Source organism: Athalia rosae, chromosome 2 (genome assembly GCF_917208135.1).
Source record: "Athalia rosae chromosome 2, iyAthRosa1.1, whole genome shotgun sequence".
In the NCBI taxonomy this organism is placed as follows: Eukaryota; Metazoa; Arthropoda; class Insecta; order Hymenoptera; family Athaliidae; genus Athalia; species Athalia rosae.
Genome location: NC_064027.1, coordinates 5677849 through 5699330, shown reverse-complemented (window position 1 = coordinate 5699330; position 21482 = coordinate 5677849). Strand labels below are relative to the sequence as shown.

General features: G+C 41.4%; 1 protein-coding gene across 3 annotated transcripts in view; it reads right to left on the bottom strand.

Annotated features, from left to right (window-relative positions):
* LOC105684648 (E3 ubiquitin-protein ligase MYLIP) overlaps positions 1-21482 on the bottom strand; it is a 108068-nt gene that overhangs the window by 57432 nt on the left and 29154 nt on the right. For 2 of the 3 annotated variants that reach the window (XM_048649464.1, XM_048649466.1), the window contains exon 2: positions 15068-15118. The exons of the other annotated variant lie outside the window; for it this stretch is intronic. In XM_048649464.1, coding sequence (XP_048505421.1) covers positions 15068-15118 — 51 coding nt within the window. The remainder of the gene's footprint in view (positions 1-15067; positions 15119-21482) is intronic. 3 annotated transcript variants of the gene reach the window in all.

The window sequence follows — 21482 nt, the reverse complement described above, 5'->3', positions numbered from 1 at the left end:
GTTGCAGTTTCCGGAGTTATCTCAGAAACTCGGGGAATGCAATTTTGAAATTCTATACCTGAACACGTTCGCGTACATCAATGAAGATGAAACCGAACGGAAAACAAATTAAAAAAAACCCGGTCGATTTTCAAAACCATCAGACGAATACGTCGGGTCAAAGAATTCGAAACGTCAAAGGATTCTCCATCAAATTTCACTTTCGTTCCGATAAAATAACCTCGCAGATACAACCTACCATCCTAAGTTTGAACAAATATTTCATTATTTTTTTTTTCATTTCTTTTTATTTCATCTTCGCAAACGCGATATCGTATAACGCGGTCGCGTGTACATATATATATATTACGTAATATGAAGTTAAGCAAATATTTGAAACGAAATATAATAACAATAGTAGGTAATGATCATAACGTTCAGTTTCGACCCTGCAGGTTTTCCGAGCGTGCAGCTTAAAATTACCCCTGTACTCCAAAAAATAAAAAGGGTTGAAACAAAAAAATTAAAAAAAAGAAAATAAACGAAAAAAAAAAAGATACGGGAGTCTGGTGATAGGTATTACAAAGCTCGTCCAAAACAGATATAAATATATATGCGTCGTCGGATATAACGCAGCGCTAATTAGCCCTCGTCAACGTAACGTAATAACGTATTCAAACTAGCTTCTGGTTAAAACCACGTGTGCGTATTATAATTATCCGTACACACAGAGTTCAGGCGAGCGGAATATTTGAGCCGAAAACATTTGGTGAAAAATTTATTAACATCCCGCGTACCTACGTGGAACGGCTTCGTTTCGCTTCGTTTTTTTTATCCGTTCGTTTTTCTATATCGGTCTGCAGATTTCTATCCGTTGAATTGGGACGTTTTTTCGATACTTTTGTTTTTTTTTTTTTTTTTTTTTTCCTTCTCCGACGCGGTGCACAGCACGTACGTACGAGGAGGCGCGGGGCGAGCCTAAGAAGCCATTATCGGACCAAGGAACAGACCTAATGACCTCGGAAGTATCCGAGAATTATTACCGAAACGTGGAGCACCTGTACCTAATGGACGTGTATGCACGTCGCGGTACCGGGAAATTATCGGGAAAATGTTTTGTCGATCATATATTGGATATCGGCCAACGATTATCCCGATAATGTGTGACCTAGTTTTTTTTATTTTTAGTCAATTCAAATGTACGGGAATTTCATAGGGTGTGCGCCGTTTCCTGGGAAATGTTAACGAGGATCATGCACACGACGTTTTGGATCACGTCTCGATTCAGCCGATTGCAAAAAATTAAAATGGGCGGTCGCAATATATTGATCCGAGAGGCGAAAAAGCTCGAGTCGTGACCTCCTGCTTCTGGAATCTCCGTTAGAAATTAAAAAAATAAATAAATAAAAAAAAAAAAATATTCAAACGAGTTGAGCGAGCGATGCCGGGAGGGATTTTACGTCGAATATAATTACAAATATCGCGCGGATAGCCGGTCGCATTCAATTTCAACATTTGCTTTTCTCCCGCGGTATGACAACGGTCGAGCTACCTTATAATATTCCGCACTCCGCGACGTACACGTATACATATGTATATGTATATACGTATACGCGAATCATATATCAACCTGGAAATATGTACACAGCTAATTCATACGTTGCCAGAAAAATTTTCATTTCACTCGAGCGAAGGGAAGGGAAGGGAAGGGAAGAAAAATTAATTGAAGCGGTATCTTTGCGTACATAAACAATTCAACGTCGCGAATGACAAATGATTACCGCACATCGTCAACGAATCCGCGTTTTTCAACACCAAGCTGTCTAAAATTAGTCTTTTTATTTTTGTGTATTTTTTTTCTTTTCGCTATTCAGTCGACTGCTTCGAATAATCGAAATACATCGAGCTCGCGATTTATAATGTAATTTTCACGAAATGAAATGTTAATTTTTTACTTTTGATTTTGAATCAACGGAATTTAAAGGTCGGCCGACACCTGCGGCGAATCTGATTTTCATCGTCGTTTTTATTTTTTCTATTTTTTTTTATTTCCACAAAACTTTTTCTCCTTCGATCGAATTATCTCTATTTCATCCTTTTTACAATAATTTCATCATTATGTCGTCACATTCAACGCTATTAATAATATCAAGGTCACAAGAGCTTTTCGGCCAAGGTTATACGATATTTCTCAACGGGCACATGTGCTCATCCGCATCGCCGAGTCCCCCGATGGTAATATACTTGTAATAAAATTAATCCAATCTGATGTGCATTACGGACGCTCATAACGTGGTAAATTATTATCCCATTATACATCGAAAGGTTAGACGGAAAAATTATTCCACACGCGCGAACGCATGTCCACTTAAAGTCGTCTCGCAATATCTAGCCATAAATTTTCATCAAGCCATCGTCGTCGTCATTATCATTATTTTATATTTCTCACACTGTAACGTAACGCGGTGAAGAAAGTATTACATATATTGCAAAAAAACAAAAATAAATAAATAAATTAAGCACATCGCGCACGGGATAGCTGAGCAATTTATTTTTCTTTACATTAAAAAGTGACGGTATTATCCGAGTATATCTGGCAGCAATTGCGGTAAAACCGAAACGAAAAGTAGGAGTCGTGTAATCGTGGGGTCTTCGTAGCTTACGGCGCGACTGTGTAGACGCTGCAGGTAATCTAACGAGGAAACTCAATTTGGCAGCTCCGGATGCGATATTGCCGGTAGTTATCTAACGCTGTTATAGTTTGTCTCGACTGTTTAAGCTTGTTCCAGGAATATATACCCCTGCACCGCTCTACCCACCCATCCTTAGGACGTATAACTATACCCGCTGTCATTTTCCACATACAAAACCGACGAACGCTATAGGCAGCCCGTTATGTGACGCCATTAAAACTTTCCAAAGTAGGATCACTGTACCGAGGGGCCACCGGGTTCCACGGTTCAAGATGTGCCGCATCTGGTTGTTGTTGTACGTACGTACGTACCTCACGGTGTTCACGTGGCTACTACATGTGCAAAATGTCATTCGTTTGTACGTACGTACCTGCTTTCGGCTATTACGACGTTAAATTATTAATAACTTAGCGTCAACCGTCGAGTCGTCAAGCGCGTTTCGGGGCCGTTTACCCGCCTTTTATTTCGAACGTATTCTTTGTTTTCCATTTTCAGCGCACGACTCGATTCTACCGAAGCGTCTACTCTACCTGCGAGGTGCAGAGTACAACGGATACGACGAGATACGGAAGCGAATGGACTTTCGATCGTCGAAAGGGTTGCACTCGAACGGGGTGAAATTTTCCACAACGATAACACCGCCCGCCGTCTCCATCGTCCATGTAAATTTGTATTTTTTTTTTTCAGCACTTTCTTAGCGTTATTCGTTTCCCACGTTACGTTTCATTCGTGCCAGATGTATTCAAGGATTGAGATGATCTTTTCTCGGTTGTTAGCGAGTACGGAGAGACGGTAATGGAAAGGGAGTAGACCGATTTCGTTTTGCAAAATTCGGCAGCAAGAGCCGCGAAGCGTCTATAATTTGATCCGTTTAATTCCGGAAGGGACGTTATCTGGCTCTATATAGTGATTACGCCGAATACTCCAGTATACGTAGAGTATACGCGGACAGAAACTGGCAGGACGATAAATTATAATAATTAATTAATAGCTCACTAATGGATTTGTGCGATGCAGGTGGGTGCAGGAGGGAAGGGAGAAGGGATTATGAACGAGGTGCAGTTTACGATTAGTTGGGGCGCAATTATATAATTTGTCACAGTCGCTGCTGCTGCGTTTATTTACGGGCTAGTTACGGTATGACACCCGCGTAGATTGCCGGAGAATAGCGATAATTGACGATACGCGGATATGTGTATACAGAGATGGTGAATAGGTGTTCGCGTCGAAACGCGAGTGAAAATTCCGTCTCTTCGACTGTCGGTTCATTCCACGTGCGCCAACGTTTGGCCATCGGTTAAAACTCTGGCATCTCTTCACCTCAACTTCGGCGGTAATATATTTTGAAATTCCAACTTACGTCCGGATGTTAAAGTAATCGAGAGGAAGTTTCCACGCGATTTAAGCTCATACGTCGAATACGATCGCCTCGTCAAATCCTTCCCAATTTTCTAACCGCCGTCATCCGCCCCCGCCCCCGCCCCCGCCACCGTCGCCTCGGGCACAACGGCCTTTGAAGACTTCGTTAAACTCGGATAATAACAATTATAATGCCAAGAGTAATAATGATGATGATAACGACTACAATGGAATCGTTAGCAGACTCCTCATTTTAGATAATAATTATACCGAAACGGTGGGACGAATTTATGCCTCTAATTGAATACTCCGCATTCGTCGAGCATGACGACGACGATCTGCAGACGACGCATCCTCGATAAAGACAATAATTTATAGAGGTATACATTTGAAATCATAATGTTGCGGTGAGCTGAATTCCTCGCGGTATCGGTACAGATACGTTCGCACAAAGTGCAAACCCCATGGTATATCCACCGATATTGAACCGCATGCAGGATACACTCGACGCACGAACCGCAACGGCAGCAACAGCGACAGCTCCGACGTCGAGGTATGCGTCAATCGAGATGAGATTACGAATCACAAAGGTACGGGGTCCGTTGTACAAACGACCTCTACCCGCTGCACCGGTACGTGTATCGTTCGCAAAGCCTCTGCACCTGACCAGCGTCGGCTCCGAAGGGGAGGAGGGCGGCATCCCTTCGAGTCTGCGTTAGATGACGCCTTTGTCACGAGACCTAATTCCAGGAGACGTGACTCCGGCCGGTCAACCAACCGGATTAAACGAGGCAACGGACCGCGAGAGCCCGGTGTCAAGGGAGAGGGATACAGAGATTCCAGATTGCCCTGGATTGTCCTCGTATCCTCCCTCCCCCTCCCCCCCCCCCTCCGTATTTCCTCTACTTTCCTAAATCAGTATAGACTCCCCAAGGATTCACCCGCAGGATGTATAAAATATACCGACTAACGGTAAAAATTTTTCAACCCTCCGCGAGCTCGTCAACTACATATACCTATCCTTTACCTCTTGCGCGACGTGGATAACGTTCGCCATTCCCTGAAAATTTTCCGTCGACGGCAGCGCGAGTGATATAAACCCATTGCTACGTGTTGTACCGCGAGAGACGACGAGAGACGAGTAGTAATGTGGACGTATCCGCTACATAAATACATGTACATCGGTTTACAGAACTAGCGCGAAACCCACGGCCGAGATAGAATTCCCCAAGGATGCAGCGGCTAACACAGCCTTGCGTTCACCAACCGCAACACGTCAGGCTCTTCGCTAACAATAAGTTCGAGCGGAGAGCTCGACCCGTATGCAGTAGTAATGCCGCTGGTGCGGTCCGAGTCCAGTTGTACCGCGAAACGGTCGCGCACCTATTCCGTTCTCTCTAAGAAAAAGATCATCGTCGCGTCTTGGACATCGACTGCGCAACTGACATGTAAAATTATTGCGTTTCCAGGTCTTGGGAAACGTGGCGAACACGTGTTCACCGTCAGAAACGAGACGAGACAAAGATTTGAAGGTTTCTTGGCCACTCTCGACGATGACTTTGCAGCGTCGGGCGTCGCCAGTCCACGTTGAAGATGAGTTTCTTTTGACTGGCAAACGAGTTCTTTTGTCACGCGGGGTATTCAACGCTCCGAGATGAACTCGGCTGTGCAGTATATCCCCGTCCGCGTCGACGAATGTAAAGCGAAACGACGGTATACGATGAGTAAACTGCGAGTGGACACTCGCTCGGCTCGTCTTCATCGATACATTATACGTATACGTGTACGTATTGTATATCTCTCTCGAGTGCGTATTTTTAAATTCGCGCACTCCGAGTAAAAAAGAAACCGGAGCTCGCACCTGTCATTTCCGGTGTCATCTTAGAGCTTGCGCGACTCTTTCGAAATGTGACTTCCGAACAACACATCGGGTAAACGGAATACATACAAGACGAATGAAATTTTGCCGCACTCGACACTCGCATTTCGCACTCGTAATCAATCGCCGGACTATTATAATTATGATTACGATTAAACGAGTCCGCAAATTTTCCCAGTCGAAATGTCCATTCGATACATACGGCGATATACCGTAGGTTGCTAACGATGCTCCAAAATTATTGTAATCGTCATCTTTTTTGATACACAGCGTGTGAAACGACGCCGGCACATTTAATTCGATCAAACGAGCGCGAATAACTTTATTCGAGATGATAGCAGAGCAAAGGTGGTAATTATGCATCGTGACGATTAGAGCGGCGCGGACTCGCCTAGAAGGAAATTAAATATTTCATGCGGTTGCCGAGTAAGTCGAGGGTGGGTAGACAGTAGCTAGATGGTGAGCTGTCGTTGCTTCCCACCGCGGAAAATACCCCGTGAATTCGTTATGCGAAAACTGCAAGGTTTGAAAATTCTTTTTTTTTTGTTTTCACCTTTAAGAACACGCAAATGCGTGCGAACCGTAAGTCGAGAAGTGTTCAAAGAATCGACGCGTGCAAAGGTATAGGTATGATTACACCTGGAAACGAGAGGATAAAAGCTATCATTTTCAACTCACAATCAATTAAACGCGAACCGCCCGACCTGCTCGTGCTACCGTTGAACGCCAACGTTTGTTCGAAAGCGAGATGCGACGAACAAAAGAGAAGAGAAAGAAAAAAAAAATAATAAAATAAGAAGAAGAAACGAAAAATCAGAGGAAATAGTTTTGCAGTAGTTGGCAGTTCGAAGCCATAGAGCGAGAGGTGTACGGTAGAAAACGAGCAAGTTCTCGAGGAGCTCGAGATCAAAAGTTTTGAGATTTCAACGGTGCAAATGCACTTGAAATCTTCTCGCGAAACACACAAAGAGACACCTTTGAGCGTGAGAAAAAAATAAAAGAAAAATAGAAGAATAAAAAAAAACAAAAAAAAAACGGATCGCAGTGAATTCGGCGAGCGCACACCGCGTAGCTTTCACGGACGTGTTGTACAGGTGCTGACATTCCTTTTCTCGGCGTATAGTAAGAATGCGAGGAACAAAATAAAAGGATAGTTTTCCCTCTTCTTTTCGTTCAGCCGTTTTGTTTTTTTTTTTTTTGCTCTCGTACACCCTTGTAACGTCACGAAGTTTACACAAAGTGCAATTCTGAGCCAGGCCACTTTTACGCCGGAGTCGAGTGAGCCGTGCCAAAGCTGTTAAGCCAAAACGCAAGATGGCCCATTGGCATTACGCTGAAGTGTAGCCGACGTGTAGCGAACTAATACCGACTCTTCTGGCTCTGGTCACGTTTATTTATTTAGGGAAAAACTGAGTGATCCCGAAACTAAACTTTTATCTCGCGACTGAAGGGATTAACGAAATCATCCGTGGCTTGTACACGTGCATGCGTAACACATGAGCTTGAAAAAAAAAAAGAAAAGAAACCGAGGATAAAAACAAATTCCAGAACAGAAACGCGGTTGAACCAACCACCAGACTCCGGTGGTCCGAGGACAAGAAATATTTGGGGATAGTAAAAAAAAAAAAAAAATGATTCGCCGAACGAAGTAATAGTTATGTCTGTCAAGGTTGATTAAATTATCACGTTCTATGAATGGAAGGAGTAAAAAAAAAAGAAAAAAAGTGTAATCAAGTTCCACGGCGCCCGGTATGATAATGACACGCGTCTGTTTCTCGGTTTTCTCGATCTTTGAACCCGTGAGAGTTTCTCGGTGAGTTTCACTCCGTCGGAACGGCTACCAAAAAAAGCGCGAGGCGCCTCCGAAGTCTGGTGGTTCGCGCTCGCCCATCGTTGTACGCATCGTTTCAAGGTCGGCAATCACTACGGCAGGGCGGCTAGCTACTCGTGAGTAAGTTACGAAGTGTGCGATGCCCGTATACCTCATTTTCCCCCAAGTATATATATAGCGAACACATCGTGCGCTCTGAGGTCCGCGTGTGGTAGATGAAACGCTGTACAGTGTACAACCAGCGAGAGCCGAAGACGCCACGTGCGCTCCGGGTATCCCACGTACACTCGGCGTGATCATACGTGGCGGAGTTGGACAAAACGCGATGAGAAGTAGGTCGGCATCAACGGCAGAAGTAGTGCGATCGGGAGCGATTCGAGTCGCGTCGAACGTTCGTGAATTTTCACCGGAGATATTCGACGGCAGTCCACATTTCTCGTCGCGTTTTGTCCAACTCCGCCACGTACGATCACGCCGAGTGTACCGTTACGTGCGCAGTCCGTACACACGTCGTTGACGGGAGTGAACTTTGGACCCGGTACGCTCATAATCGGCGAGGAGGTGTCGAGGAGGACCACGTGACGAGCATGTGGCAAGGACAGACCTCCGAGGTATGACGAATCGTCGAACAGATGTGAATAAACTGTTTCACGTCGTTGTGTCAGTCACTGTGTCATCGTCCAACGATCCATCGGCTCCTCGCTCGGCGTTAGCCGGTCGACGAGAAGCGGACGTATATCTCGAAACGGTTTGCGCACAGAGACATACGTATAAGCGCCGATCGTTTCTTCGGGAGAACGAGAAACGAGGGGGCGACTAATTGTGAGTTGCGACTCTTCGGACGTGTGTCTTGGACTTTGATCCCCCTTTTTTTTATCGCTCGTCTGAAGGAGCTACGTATCCAGCCTCTGGGAATAAGAGGATTAGAGTTAGGAATCAGGATAAATCGCAAATAATGCTCCGCCGTAGGACGGAATTAGAAACACTCGTATACCCTTGTTTTTTTCGAAACGAGTCGACGAACTTTTTCGAACGGCCGTCGACGAAACAAAAAAAAAAAGAACTTGAGAAAAGTTGAAAAAAAAAAAAAGATAAATAAAACCCTCGAAGGCTTTTGAGAGCATGCAGTACAGGTTTTTTGTACTTTTTTTCTTTTTTTCCTACCAGTTTGTTAAGCCTGCAACTCAAAGCTCTGCTTTGTTCCGTACGTAGACTGGCATGCAACGGTATATTATATGATGGTTTCTTTGACGTCGAGTACAGTGCATTTTGCAGCAGAGCTCTTCAAACGTGAAATATATTGAAACTGAACAGAAGATAAAACGCGATGAAGAACGATTTTGTCATTCCTTTTTTCGTTCTTCGTACGGAGGAAGAGAAAGAAGTTGGCCTTTGTTGACCTTCGAGAAAAAAGAAAAGAAGGGAAAGAAGAAAAAAAAAACCGAAACGAAAAGTAAAGGCGTATTGTCCAAGTTTTACATGTACTTTCATCCGTCGGTTTGCAGAATCCGTGAATTAGGGAGTCGGAGGCGAAGAAAAAAAAGGGGGGGAATCGAATTGAGCGACGGGAAAAGCGTTAAAGGAAGTAATTAGCTTTGAAAACTGAAGCTTCGGAGAAAGAAGAGCTCGGAATAATTATGCAGAGGGGAAATTTGAAGGGGAGAGAATCCGAGTAAAAAAGAAAAGAAAAGAAAGAAAGAAAAAAAAAAAAACGATGATCTCGAACGTACAAATATTCGAGGGTGAATTGTGATCTCATCGGCGGAAAGCCAACATCTGCTAAAGATAATAGTCGCTAAAATAAGACCATTCTCAAACGATTAAGCAACCAAATCACTTGGGTTTTAACGGCGCTAATTTCCACCGTAATTATCGCGTGAACGGAAAAAAAAAAAAAAAGAATCTTCGTTATAACGAAACGACGAAGCGACGGTAAATGTGTCCTCTGTTCGATCGTAGGGAGTTCGTCTGGCGAGCGTATATCCGCCAGATGTACGTGTGAGATAAAACCGTAATCTTAGTTATTTCGAATCTTGACGTTATCGATGGAACACGGCAACGTGGCAACATTCTCCGTTTTATCGGTAAACAATATTTGCTCGAAACGTGGTTTTCTACGATCGGAGATAAATCTCTTTTCGTCGGGCGAGGGGAAACTGGGGGGGGGGTTACCGATCGACGTTCGTAAAATTGTCAGACACGCCGGGTTTTCTTATTCGGACTTTATAGCCGAGGATATACAGAGCGAAGGCGCTTCAGAGACGAGCTTTTTCGATTAATTTTAAACGCTATTTATCAGGATCATTAAGCCAGTGAATGAAAATTTTACGCGATCGTTAATCCGGCGCACTTTTTTTCCAACCATTCCGGGGATACCCTTCACGAATTAGATGTGCCAAAGCTGGAAAACTTACGGCGTGTAATATAACAAAGTTAACGGATTATTTTCACATTCTGAAAAACTCTCGTATCTTTCAAATTCCCTCCCCTGTTGAATTGAACGATTCCAAAGACTGTAGAGAAGAAAAAAAAAAAAGAAGGAAAAAACAGACAGCAACGACGAAGATTTGATAATTTCAACCGGGGCTTCGTTTATTATCTCGGCAGATAATTAATCATCTCCAACTATTAAGGTAGTTAGTTACACGAGGAGGGGTCGGATATTCCGTCTGTTTTGCTGCCAAGAAACAAGGCAAATAACAACACCCACTATTACAGAGCTAGAACAACGGATGCCATTCGCACGGTTGAACAAATTCAGCATCCTCCTATTCCTCATCTCTATACCCTTCCCTGGCCTTGTTCTATGACGTAATTAATTGTATGGGCGCGACAGATTAATTCACATATTTGCAGTTTCCCCCCTCACAGTCGCATACCTCCGGGTTCCCGAATATCTCTCTCTCTCTCTCTCCAGGTAACCGTGTGCGTTCAGCGGCTACACACGACAAGGTGATACATGTACGGTAGAAACAACGACGTCGTACCACGTATGTATTGTCGTATATATACATTCGTTGGATATAACCTAGGAACTCGGAGAGAACAACCATATATAATCCTACAAGCATATCTGTTAGCCTAATCTACACGCTCCTAGTGAATAGAGATACAGCTAACAGTATAGTTATAACGCGATGCAAATGTAAAATAGTTCACATCAAAGCTATACAATATGGAACGCTGTGTGTACGTAATGTAACCCGAATTGTACGGAAGCGGAGAATCGTGTCCGATCGCGTAATGGTCGGTTTGAAATTAGAGCGCGATATGAATTCGTCGTACAGAATCGAACGTGGAGCGGAGCACGATTTTATGCACAAAGTGCGATCGGCGTCAGGGCGTTCCGGATGATCGGACTTTGATTCCAAAATAAAAAAAAAATTGAAAAAAAAATGAAAAAACCACTCGAGATCCAACGTAATCTTTGTTACCGAGTCCATCGATAACGGTTTCCGAGAATCGATTAAGCAACGGTAATTAATTAAGCGGCTCTTCGTCGTCATATGAGGCAAGAAAATCGATCGTGTATAAGGTCAGTCCGGTGGACTCGATTTTCAAAGAGACGAAGGAAAGTTTCGTCACACTTGCGTAGACGAGGATTTCGTAAACCGGGAGTATACGCGTAACGAAATTTTTTTCGATATTCTACGCGCCGCGAGAAAGTGGCGAATGTTCTTTTTTCTTTCTTTCTTTTTTTCTTCAACGAGGAACCGATGGACCGCCGATCGAGATGAACGTGAAAAATTAAACAAAATTAATGAAAAAAGCCAATTTGTTTTTTCTTCGTTTGTTAGCGCAGAGGGGGAGCTGAGCTTTTCTCTCCTGATTATACGGCCGCACGATTTCGAGCCGGAGAATTCATAGCGATGTGGGTACGGAGATTATCACCCACAATCGTGTGGAAGGAGTAAAAGATATTCATGGCCTTATTATCGCACGTAATATTTCTATGTTCAGCGGCGTGTATCGTGTTTTAACGTAGATTTACTCTCTCGCGTATTATCGAAGGTTGGTTCGGACGGGTGAAGGAAACACTCGGAAATATGTATCTCAAGGAAAACGGAAATCCATTTACAGCTGTACAGTCAGAGCGTACGGTGGAGAGTAGAAATAACGAAAAACTTTAACCTCGTTTATAAATTTATTATTATCTATAAATACGTGCACACGTGGTACGCGGTGCAGTGAGCTGCTGCAGGGATATCGTTGAGTCGGAAAAAAGACTGAGAATTTTCAAGCGTGAAAAAATTAACGTATCCATCTTCACTACTTTCTTACGAAATTGAGCGAGGTCTTTGCGATTTATTTAGTCCGCGCGTTGATGAAAAATTCGCAAAGAAAATAAATAAGATAATGGTGAAAAAGAGAAAAAAAAAGTGATTCGCCGATTATATCGAACGGTTGCAAAATTCTTCGCGAGCTATTATTACGGCTCTTTGATTTTTCTCTTATTTTTCTATTATTCCGCTTCGTATGTAATACCTGGATCCAAGAAGAGAACCAAGTCGAAAGCCGCCGCTCTACGACGTGTCTAGAAAGTTTGATCAACCCTCAAAGTACGGGTAACGAAATATAGTTTTACCAGCGATCAGCTCCGCTTGGCTGCTCATCGAATCAAAATTAGATTCGGCCAAGTGGCAAATTAACGCGTTTACTTATTATACACCATGTACATAACCATACACTTATAAAACGTATATTCGCACCCACGCCATTTTCCGACTGAATTCATTCGATTCAAGGTATAAATCACTGATACACGTTCGATGAAATTTTGTAAAAGATCTTTTTTCTGTAAAAAAAAAAAAAAAAAAAAAAAGGAAATGGACGAATCTTGAAAGTAAAAAATTTCTTTTCAAATAAAATAAAAAATGTTTAAATCACCACTTTTCACATTTACATGTATGCGCCGTAACCGCAGCTCTATGGGTTATTATTATGCAACCACTTGCGCGGTGTTACAGAGGAGGTGGAGTTAGAGGATGTTTAAATCATGTTAATCTAGCGTTTGACGCCTTGGACATGTGCCGCATTAATTATTCATCGTCAACGTTCATCCATCAACTATATTTCATCAAACTGTTCATATATATATATAAGTGACATAGTCGCGTGGTAAATACGTTGGACACGTGCTTTTCTCGTAGCACGTGTTTCACGAATTACAGCCGACGTTACGGTATCTGTAACTTATAGAACAGCGCTTGAAAACTGATCGTTAAAAGTTACATAGAAATTTCTTTTTATTCTCATCGCAGCGCAGCGCGAAATGTATATACGAGATAAAACAGAGATCACATCTATAGTCTATCAGTTGTACACTGTACAATTTTCACATCCCGTCGCGTTCACCACCTGCGTCACCCCACCCCCCAATTAAATTATATTATCATTGCCCTTGTTACTATTATTATTATTATTATTGTTATTACTATTATTATTTTCATTTGCCTACTATTTCATGGGTACACTTGGTTCTTTATCTTTTTTATTTCGTTTTTTTTTTTTTTCGTTACCTCGCTGATTAGATCCGTAGAGCGCGTTACCCACGATTCAGCTCGTATATAGTCAACGCTCGGCAGGTGATTGGCGTGGGATTGGTAAAAATGAGACGAAACAACCCACCCCCTTGGAAGAGTAGAAGAGTAGTAAAGTAAAAAAGGAAGAAACGAGGCAGATGATGGGAGAGGGGGGGGCGGCGGCGGGGAGGAGACCGGAACAAGATGACCAACAGCCACCAAAAAAAACAACGTTCTCGGCTTATACTGGAATGGTATTCCTGCAGAATGTAACGATGTGGGAAGAGCACTACCACCATACGTGGTCCCTACAGAGACCGAAGAGAGAGGAAACTTGTTTTTTTTTTCATTGTTTTTTCACTCTCTTTTCTTCCCATCTTTCCCCTCTTCTTCTTTTTTCCCATAGACCCTGTATTAGGAGAAACTGGATATAAGCAAAAGAATTGGAGGCACGCAATTACTCGAGGGTTAGATTAAGTTCTATCACGCCCTACCGCTCAAAATGTCACGCCCAAACTTTATTACTTTTTGATTGCTGTTAATATATTTTTACACACCGCCTACCTTTATCGTACCCTATTAAATTACTATGTGCCCATACAAGCCATTACTTATACCGGTCTCCTCATACATAAACACAAGTATATATATATATATATTTCCTTCGTTATAATTTAATATTAAATTAAAAACCTGCGGCGAAAACCGGTCGTTTTTTTTTTCTCGTCTTTTTCTCTTCCAAGAGATTTATAAATACATAGTTAGGATAACTTATCAAAAAATGAGGCCATAAGTAAATTGAGTCCGCATGCAACGAAGTAAAGACAAGAAAAAAATATATAAAAAACATTGAAATAAGAAAAAAATCACTTTGAGCAGCTAAGGGAAGTTTATAATTTGCGGTGAAATTTTCGTTTAATTATATAAAGTCTAAGTAAAACTGCAACTGGTTGAAGTTTTTTTTTCTCTTTTTTCTCTTTTTCTCTCTACGGTCTAAACTTTTCCACCGAGTTAGACTTTGACTTTGATGTAGTTTCGGTTATTTCTTCGAATTAATTTATTTGATTTTTTTTTTTTTTTTCTAGTTTTCAAATCTACACGTATAACGTCGCGTTCTTTCTTTAAATATCTTTTTCTACTCACTTCATTCTCTATATTTCTTCGTATAAATATTATTTAATTATTTTGCTCTTGTTTTTTTTTTTTCAAATTCTGACACATTTTTTCGCGTCCACAATTTTCTGCTGGGGTAATCTCATATTACATTCGCGTACGTATATAGGTATGGGAGGTATAAGTTTGTCAGAGCACTGTAGAAACAAAGTTTCTGCGAAAGAAGGACAAGTTTGAAAGGTATGTAGGTATATGTATACGAAGGTACGAAAAATTTACGTTTTCTACATTTTAGTTTTTTTTTTTTTTTTCGTTTTATTGTTATTTTTTTCTTTCATATATTTAAGGGTGAAGAAGAAATTTTTTTTTGTTTTCTGAATATATTTGACTAACAACGAAAACTCGTTCGAAAGTTTTCATTTTTGTCTCTTGATTTTAGGTTTATTTAAATTTCTTTGTATATTTAATTTATATATTTTCTACGTACGTACCTATACCGAAGACTGTGGTAATTTTTTTACCAACATCCAGAATCTTTTAACAATTTTCACTGCAGATGAAGCACCGCTTCGTTTCGTTATCGTGAAATTTTTAATTCGATTCTATTATAACGCGTATACCTCTCGCTACCTCTACGTAGCAACTGCTATTTATATTACGTACATACAACTTATGTAAAGTAATTAATTACCCTTTTATAGTTGAGAATAATTACTGTACAGGGACGAAGCAGCTCTCTTACCTGAAACAGAAGAGTACGAGAAATCTGGTTATTTATAATACTCAGAGTTGAAAATTAATTTTCAAACACACTTCATGTACACCTTCGAATTGAACTGTACTACATGATTCTTATGGTCGAGTACACCGCGCATAAAAATTAGCGGGTCACCCTATTTTCGCCCCTAGAAACGTCCAATTCGGAGGCTTCATACCTGCTCCAAGAATTAGGGTAAAAGATTGGAAAGAAAAACATTTGGAACGTTGAAGCGTCCCATTGAAAACGCGTTTTTTAAATGATTTGTACGATTTTTTTGAATTTGATATAGTATTCTTGTGTATTTTGACTTCAGAAATCTGAATCCGGAATACAAATTGATCTATCGATAAAATTGATCGAGTTATCGTCAATTTTCAACTTTTTGGGGTCAAAAATAAAAAATTCGATTTTTGAGTAAAAAATAAATCATTTTTTCAATTGGGTTAATATGATTTTCTTACGTATTTTGACCTCAGGAATCCGAATCTGAAAGAAAAATTGATCCATCTCTAAAATTGACCGAGTTATCGCCAATTTTCAGCTTTTTGGGGTCAAAAATAAAAAATTGATTTTTTAGTCTATCCTAATGTAATTCGAGCTCAGGAATCCGAATCCGAAAGAAAAATTGATCTATCTGTAAAAATGATTGAGTTATCCTCATTTTTTCGCATTTTTTGGTACAAATTTGAGGATATCTCAAAGGAAAAAAATCGTAGCTCAATTTGGACGACGGATTCGTGTTCCTGAGGTCACAATACATAAGAAAAGTGCCATACGATCAATTTTAAAAAATAAAAATTTTTGACCAAAATTTGAAAAAATCGTAAGGGGTACCCCTTGGAAAAATTTCAAATTTTGGCCAAAAATTTTTATTTTTTAAAATTGATCGTATGGCACTTTTCTTATGTATTTTGACCTCAGGAACACGAATCCGTTGTCCAAATTGAGCTATGATTTTTTCTCTTCGAGATATCCTCAAATTTATGCCAAAAAATGCGATAATTCGGCGATAACTCGGTCATTTTTGAAGATAGATCAATTTTTCTTTCGGATTCGGGTTCCTGAGCTCAAATTACATTTATATAGACTAAAAAATCAATTTTTCATTTTTGACCCCAAAAAGCTGAAAATTGGCGATAACTCGGTCAATTTTAGAGATGGATCAATTTTTCTTCCAGATTCGGATTCCTGAGGTCAAAATACGTAAGAAAAGCATATTAAACCCAATTGAAAAAATTATTTATTTTTTACTCAAAAATCGAATTTTTTTTCGGTTCTTCAAGAGCAATCTCACATATAATCAGCTCAGAATCCAAATCTGAAAGCCAAAATCATCTACTCATGCAATCGATCGAGTAATCACGAATCTTCCACTCTTTGGAGCTTGAAAATTGGACGTTTTTCGGAGCGAAAATAGGATGACCCCTTAATTTTTATGCGCAGTGTATACAGTTCAATTATAGTTCAATCAGACTCTGAATGGTACAAAACAGACACAGAGACAGTGTGTGGGGAAAAGGCCGAGCATCACGAGGAACGTATTGTGCCAACAGAAAACAGGTCGAACGTGAAAAATCGAGGAGCGAAAATTATCGAACGCGAGTCAGGGGGATACGTAAAAGAATACATGATCGAAAAAATTCTCCTCAATAATAATTTTCTATCGCTCATATTAAAAATAGCCGCTCGACGATATATACCTTCGCCTCCTAAATCACCCCTTCGGCTCCTACGAGAGTAAAAAGCTGCAAGGATATTCGACGAAAGCGGTCGATAGGCAGGGTGAATGGTAACCCAATGAATACCCCACAGTTGTATTATAGGTGAAGTGGCCCGAACACGTCGAGCATTACGACGCAATATCCGGTTTACACGCACTTTCAGGGGTTGTGGATTGCCGCGGTATAATAGCCGTTAAGGTGTTGGCCGGTGTCTCGCCGGTAAACCGGGGTAAAAAGCCAAAAAAACACCCCGTTCCCAATCTCTCATTAATCGAACCACGTAACCGGTCGATAATGAGAACAGTCGGTAAACACGAACGTGAAAACTGAGCGGGAAAGAGACGAACATTTGAAATTGAAACCAAACAAAAAAAAAAACCATCAAAACCAACGCATCGTGACATCAGAATTTCCACAGGGGTACCCGCCGATCGAGATTCTTCCGATGGGAAATAACGATCGCCAATTTGCCATCGCTTCGATAAGCACGTCGACGAACACATTCTTTCGTTTTTGACGTTGCTATTTTTCTCTATCGTGCTTCGACCCAACCTGAAACCTTATTTCCATTAGCCTCGGCCCCGGCGTACCGGCTGCGTTGTTTGATCGGTTGACAGCTAATGTCAGGAGTCGGCATCGCTGCTCGTACGTCACGAATTTGGTGCACGCGTCTCGCGGGTGTGCGGTTTCACGAGAACCTCACTTCGTATAGTTACACGTATAGTAACACACGTTATACATACATGGTAAATAAAGCCTTGTACGGAAAGCTTTTAGCCCAAACAGCTGCAGGACCGAGGATATAATGCGAGCCTTGTATATAAGGAGCGACGAAGCTAGCAACCGACGAGCAAAATAGCGAGCCCCACATAGAGAGCTTCCGCATCAAGCCTTGGAAAACGGGTAGCAAAATAGGGGAAATGGGGAAAAGCGATATTAATGTTCTCATACAACGCGTGTAACTATATTTTTCCCCCTCCCCCCAATGAAACATCATTTATTATACCGACAACTACCCGCGCCAATGATATACGTTATAGCTTCCATATATTTGTAACTTATGCATACGGGTACATATTATACATATATACAGATTCCGACAGCCTTTTAATTATTCAGTACATAGGTATTTATTATATGTATACATAGAGACACGTACCGCCGCACCTAGATGTACGTACCTACGTACGTACGTATAACACGTGTCACGCAACGTCGCGTGTAAGTATACCATAACGCGTCGTCTGCTACACTCTTATACTAATTTATTTTTATAAAAAGAAAAATAACAGCGATGATATTTCGATTTTTTCAACGGTACGAAAAAAACGCCCGCATCTAGGTGTGAAGTTCGGAAACAATCTTCGGAAGAAATTTCAAGCGGAAAAATGTATACCGAAAAGTCAGAAGTCTCGAGCACTGATAACCTGCAGTTTCTGCTGTTCAGGAATTTTCTGTGGTCCTGTACGTTGTTTTTTACTTTCGATAAAAATTTCCTGGCTTCCATATTTTTTATGCTCTCGATCGGTCTCCTTTCATTCGGTCCGATACGCCGTCGTTCTTCGTACTTTTTTTTTTCATTCGCATTTCATTTCTTATTGGATCAAAATGCTCCGAACATTCGACGTACATTTATTACAGGCAGCTCAGACGCGTGCGAGCGATACGCGTTTGTCGATATTACGCATGAACTTTATGTATATATACAGGCTAGATTATATAAACCCCGGTGAAAAAAATTTCGACAGTCGATCGGTGCGGCTAACGTTACGCATAGATTCGAATTGACTTCAGCGTCCGATGGAGCGTGATTTTTTTCATCCCGTTAGGAGAACGTGCGACAAGTAATGTTTTTTTTTTTTCTTTTTTGAAACTAATTTAATTCAAAACGGTTTTCAACTCGCAGATATTCGATTCGTATACTTGGGGATAACGTGAATTAGGCGGAACTGTTCTTTAACCAATTTATATCGCCTCGAAAACTTAATTATTGAGTTTCCAAAGTTAGAATTTGCGAAGTGAATTAAATTTTAATCTCAAATTTCCGTTTCGGTACGGATATGAAAGAAGACCGATAATATTTAGCAAAGTTTCTTACAAAGTCAGCCGTTATTATTCAACACGAGAAATAATAATCACGAGGAAAGGATGATAAGTGCGAAACAGAATTGACGAGGTAATTTGTATTGTTCAATTCTCCGACCTTGTATATATTGCGTATGCTTCGAAAATTTTGAATGCGATATAAGTTTCGAAACGGGGGTTCTGAATAGACCCCGGAATGCATTTGTACAAGTATAGGTACATGTACATTTATGTACACACAGGTCCGCAGGCGAAGCGTCGCAGGATGTGTCGCGCTGGAATCTACGCGGTGAGAATTGAAAATTAATTAATTACAAATTGAAACCAACTGCGCTAATTGAAGCTGCGCTTAAGGTTGGCGAATATACATATATATATATACGAGTACGTAGATAGGTTGAAATTGAAGCGATCCCAGCGGTGTTAAATTCCAAGAACAACCCATCGTACGACGACAACGAGGACTACCACGAAGACGATGACGGGGTTGGAACAAGGAAGGGCGGACGGGCGTCGTGACGCTTTCATTAGCAAAACCTTTTGCGTCTATAAAACGACGACAAGTTTCTTCCAAGGGATGTAGCGGGTCGGTGTGGGTACACGGAATAAGGTACGTCTCGTGTATAGACACGGTCCACCCTTCGCTGCCGCGCCAACTTACAACCACCGCAAAATCCCCGACCGAGAGAGTATTTACTCGAAGGGTTTCCATCCGCCGAACTAACGGAGACCAAATTCTTCTACTTCTTTCATTCGAATTGCGGAGCGATCGGAGCTTTTCTTCATTTTCATTATTATCGTTACCGTTATTCCACCTACCCCCCCTTATCCTCGGTAATTTTCCATCAAACTCGATCAGGGAAACCTCATCGAGATTGAGTGAGAGTCGAATTAAATCGAAGGATGGAGAGAATTAGGCAAAAGGAAGAGAAAAAAAGATTCTAAACTGCTATAAAACCAAAGAAAAAATCTCAACAACGGCCCGTATAAAACAAATCCGCTCTTGAGATATGACAAAAGCGTCATCCTGAAAGTGTGTGTTTCACAAAAATTAAGCGAAAGTGGAAAAAGGTATATAGAGGGTAGAAAAAAAAAACAGAAAAAAAAACGAAAAGAAAATAATAATAAATAAAAATAAGAATCTCCATAAAAACACATCCATATACACACGTAAAGCCTATTTTCTCCATTCACGCGGACGATCTACGTGTAATAAAGACTCCTCTTTTACACCCATAAATGGGGATGCTTTGGTGTCGAGAATAACCTATTTATATAGAAAGATAATGGCGTTCTACTCATAGGAGGGCACCTTATATACGTCGGGGCGTGCAAAGGAAAAGTTATTGCTTGTTAGGGTGGAAAGAAAGTGTTGGGTTCGAGTCCGGGTTGGTTTGTCGGTCGGCGGTGTAAGGGCGTCATCGTATATACAATGGTAACCACCGTTAGATATATAGAACTTTCTCTCCGCGGGGTTCGCCCGAGGGAATTTCATTCCGTGACGTATCTTATTGATTTTCAAAGGCACTACATCGGCGTCCACTTCCCACGAACTCTCTAACTATGTAATTGTAAGCCCTGCAGTCAAAGTCCACGGACTTCTGCTCTCGATACGGTTTAAGGGTCGCGCGAACCGGTCGATGTTCGCTACCAATCATCGGAACCTCCCCAACGAGCGTGAAAAGGTAGGAAACAAAAAAAAAAAACAACGGATGCGCGAACAACTGGAAAAAATAAACACGAGGTAAGACAATAGAAATTGCAAAATTTTTGGGGGGAAAAAAAAACCAAGTACGAAGTGTAGCGTGAAAAACGCGGAAGAAAACGAAAAAAAAAAAAAACCTCAACATCGTCAGGCGTATAGGAAACTTCTCGGAGACGCCGCGACCGCGGAGCAACGGTATGTATATGGGGAAACTCCGGACGCGAAAACTCTTACGAAACAATGACAACTTAATTAAAACGAAATTGCTTAAGAGCTTTACGAGATTCGCGAGGCGTCTAAACGAACGTACCTACACACGTATGAACGTTGGCGCACGGACACGACGGTGGTGTGGTGTTTGGGGAGAAGGATTCTCGACCTTCTCCGAGTCGGTGTATATAGGGTGTTTTACATCCGTGGATACGTACGTAGGTAGGTAGGTAGGTATATACATCGAGTACTGGAAATAACAAATGCCCCGAGCAGCCATTTTCCAAGGAAAAGGAATCTAGTGATACGGGAAGTTTGCACAGAGGGTGCGAAATACAGACGCCACATATATAACCTACGTATGTTTCAGTTAAAGTATTTGAAATTGTATTTTAGGATCTACGCTATTGGTGCGGCCACGTTCGTATATGTATATAACCACGTTATACGGCACATCCGCATCCTACCCCAACATTTAAATTTACCATCTTCCTCTCGGGTCCCCGCAGAGAAACTACACACACCCTATAGAACCGAAAGATAAAACGGTCCTGCAACCAAATAGCTCCACCCCCCCCCCCCCCCCCCCCCCCCCCCCCCGGCTATCTCGTAAAAGTAAATTTCA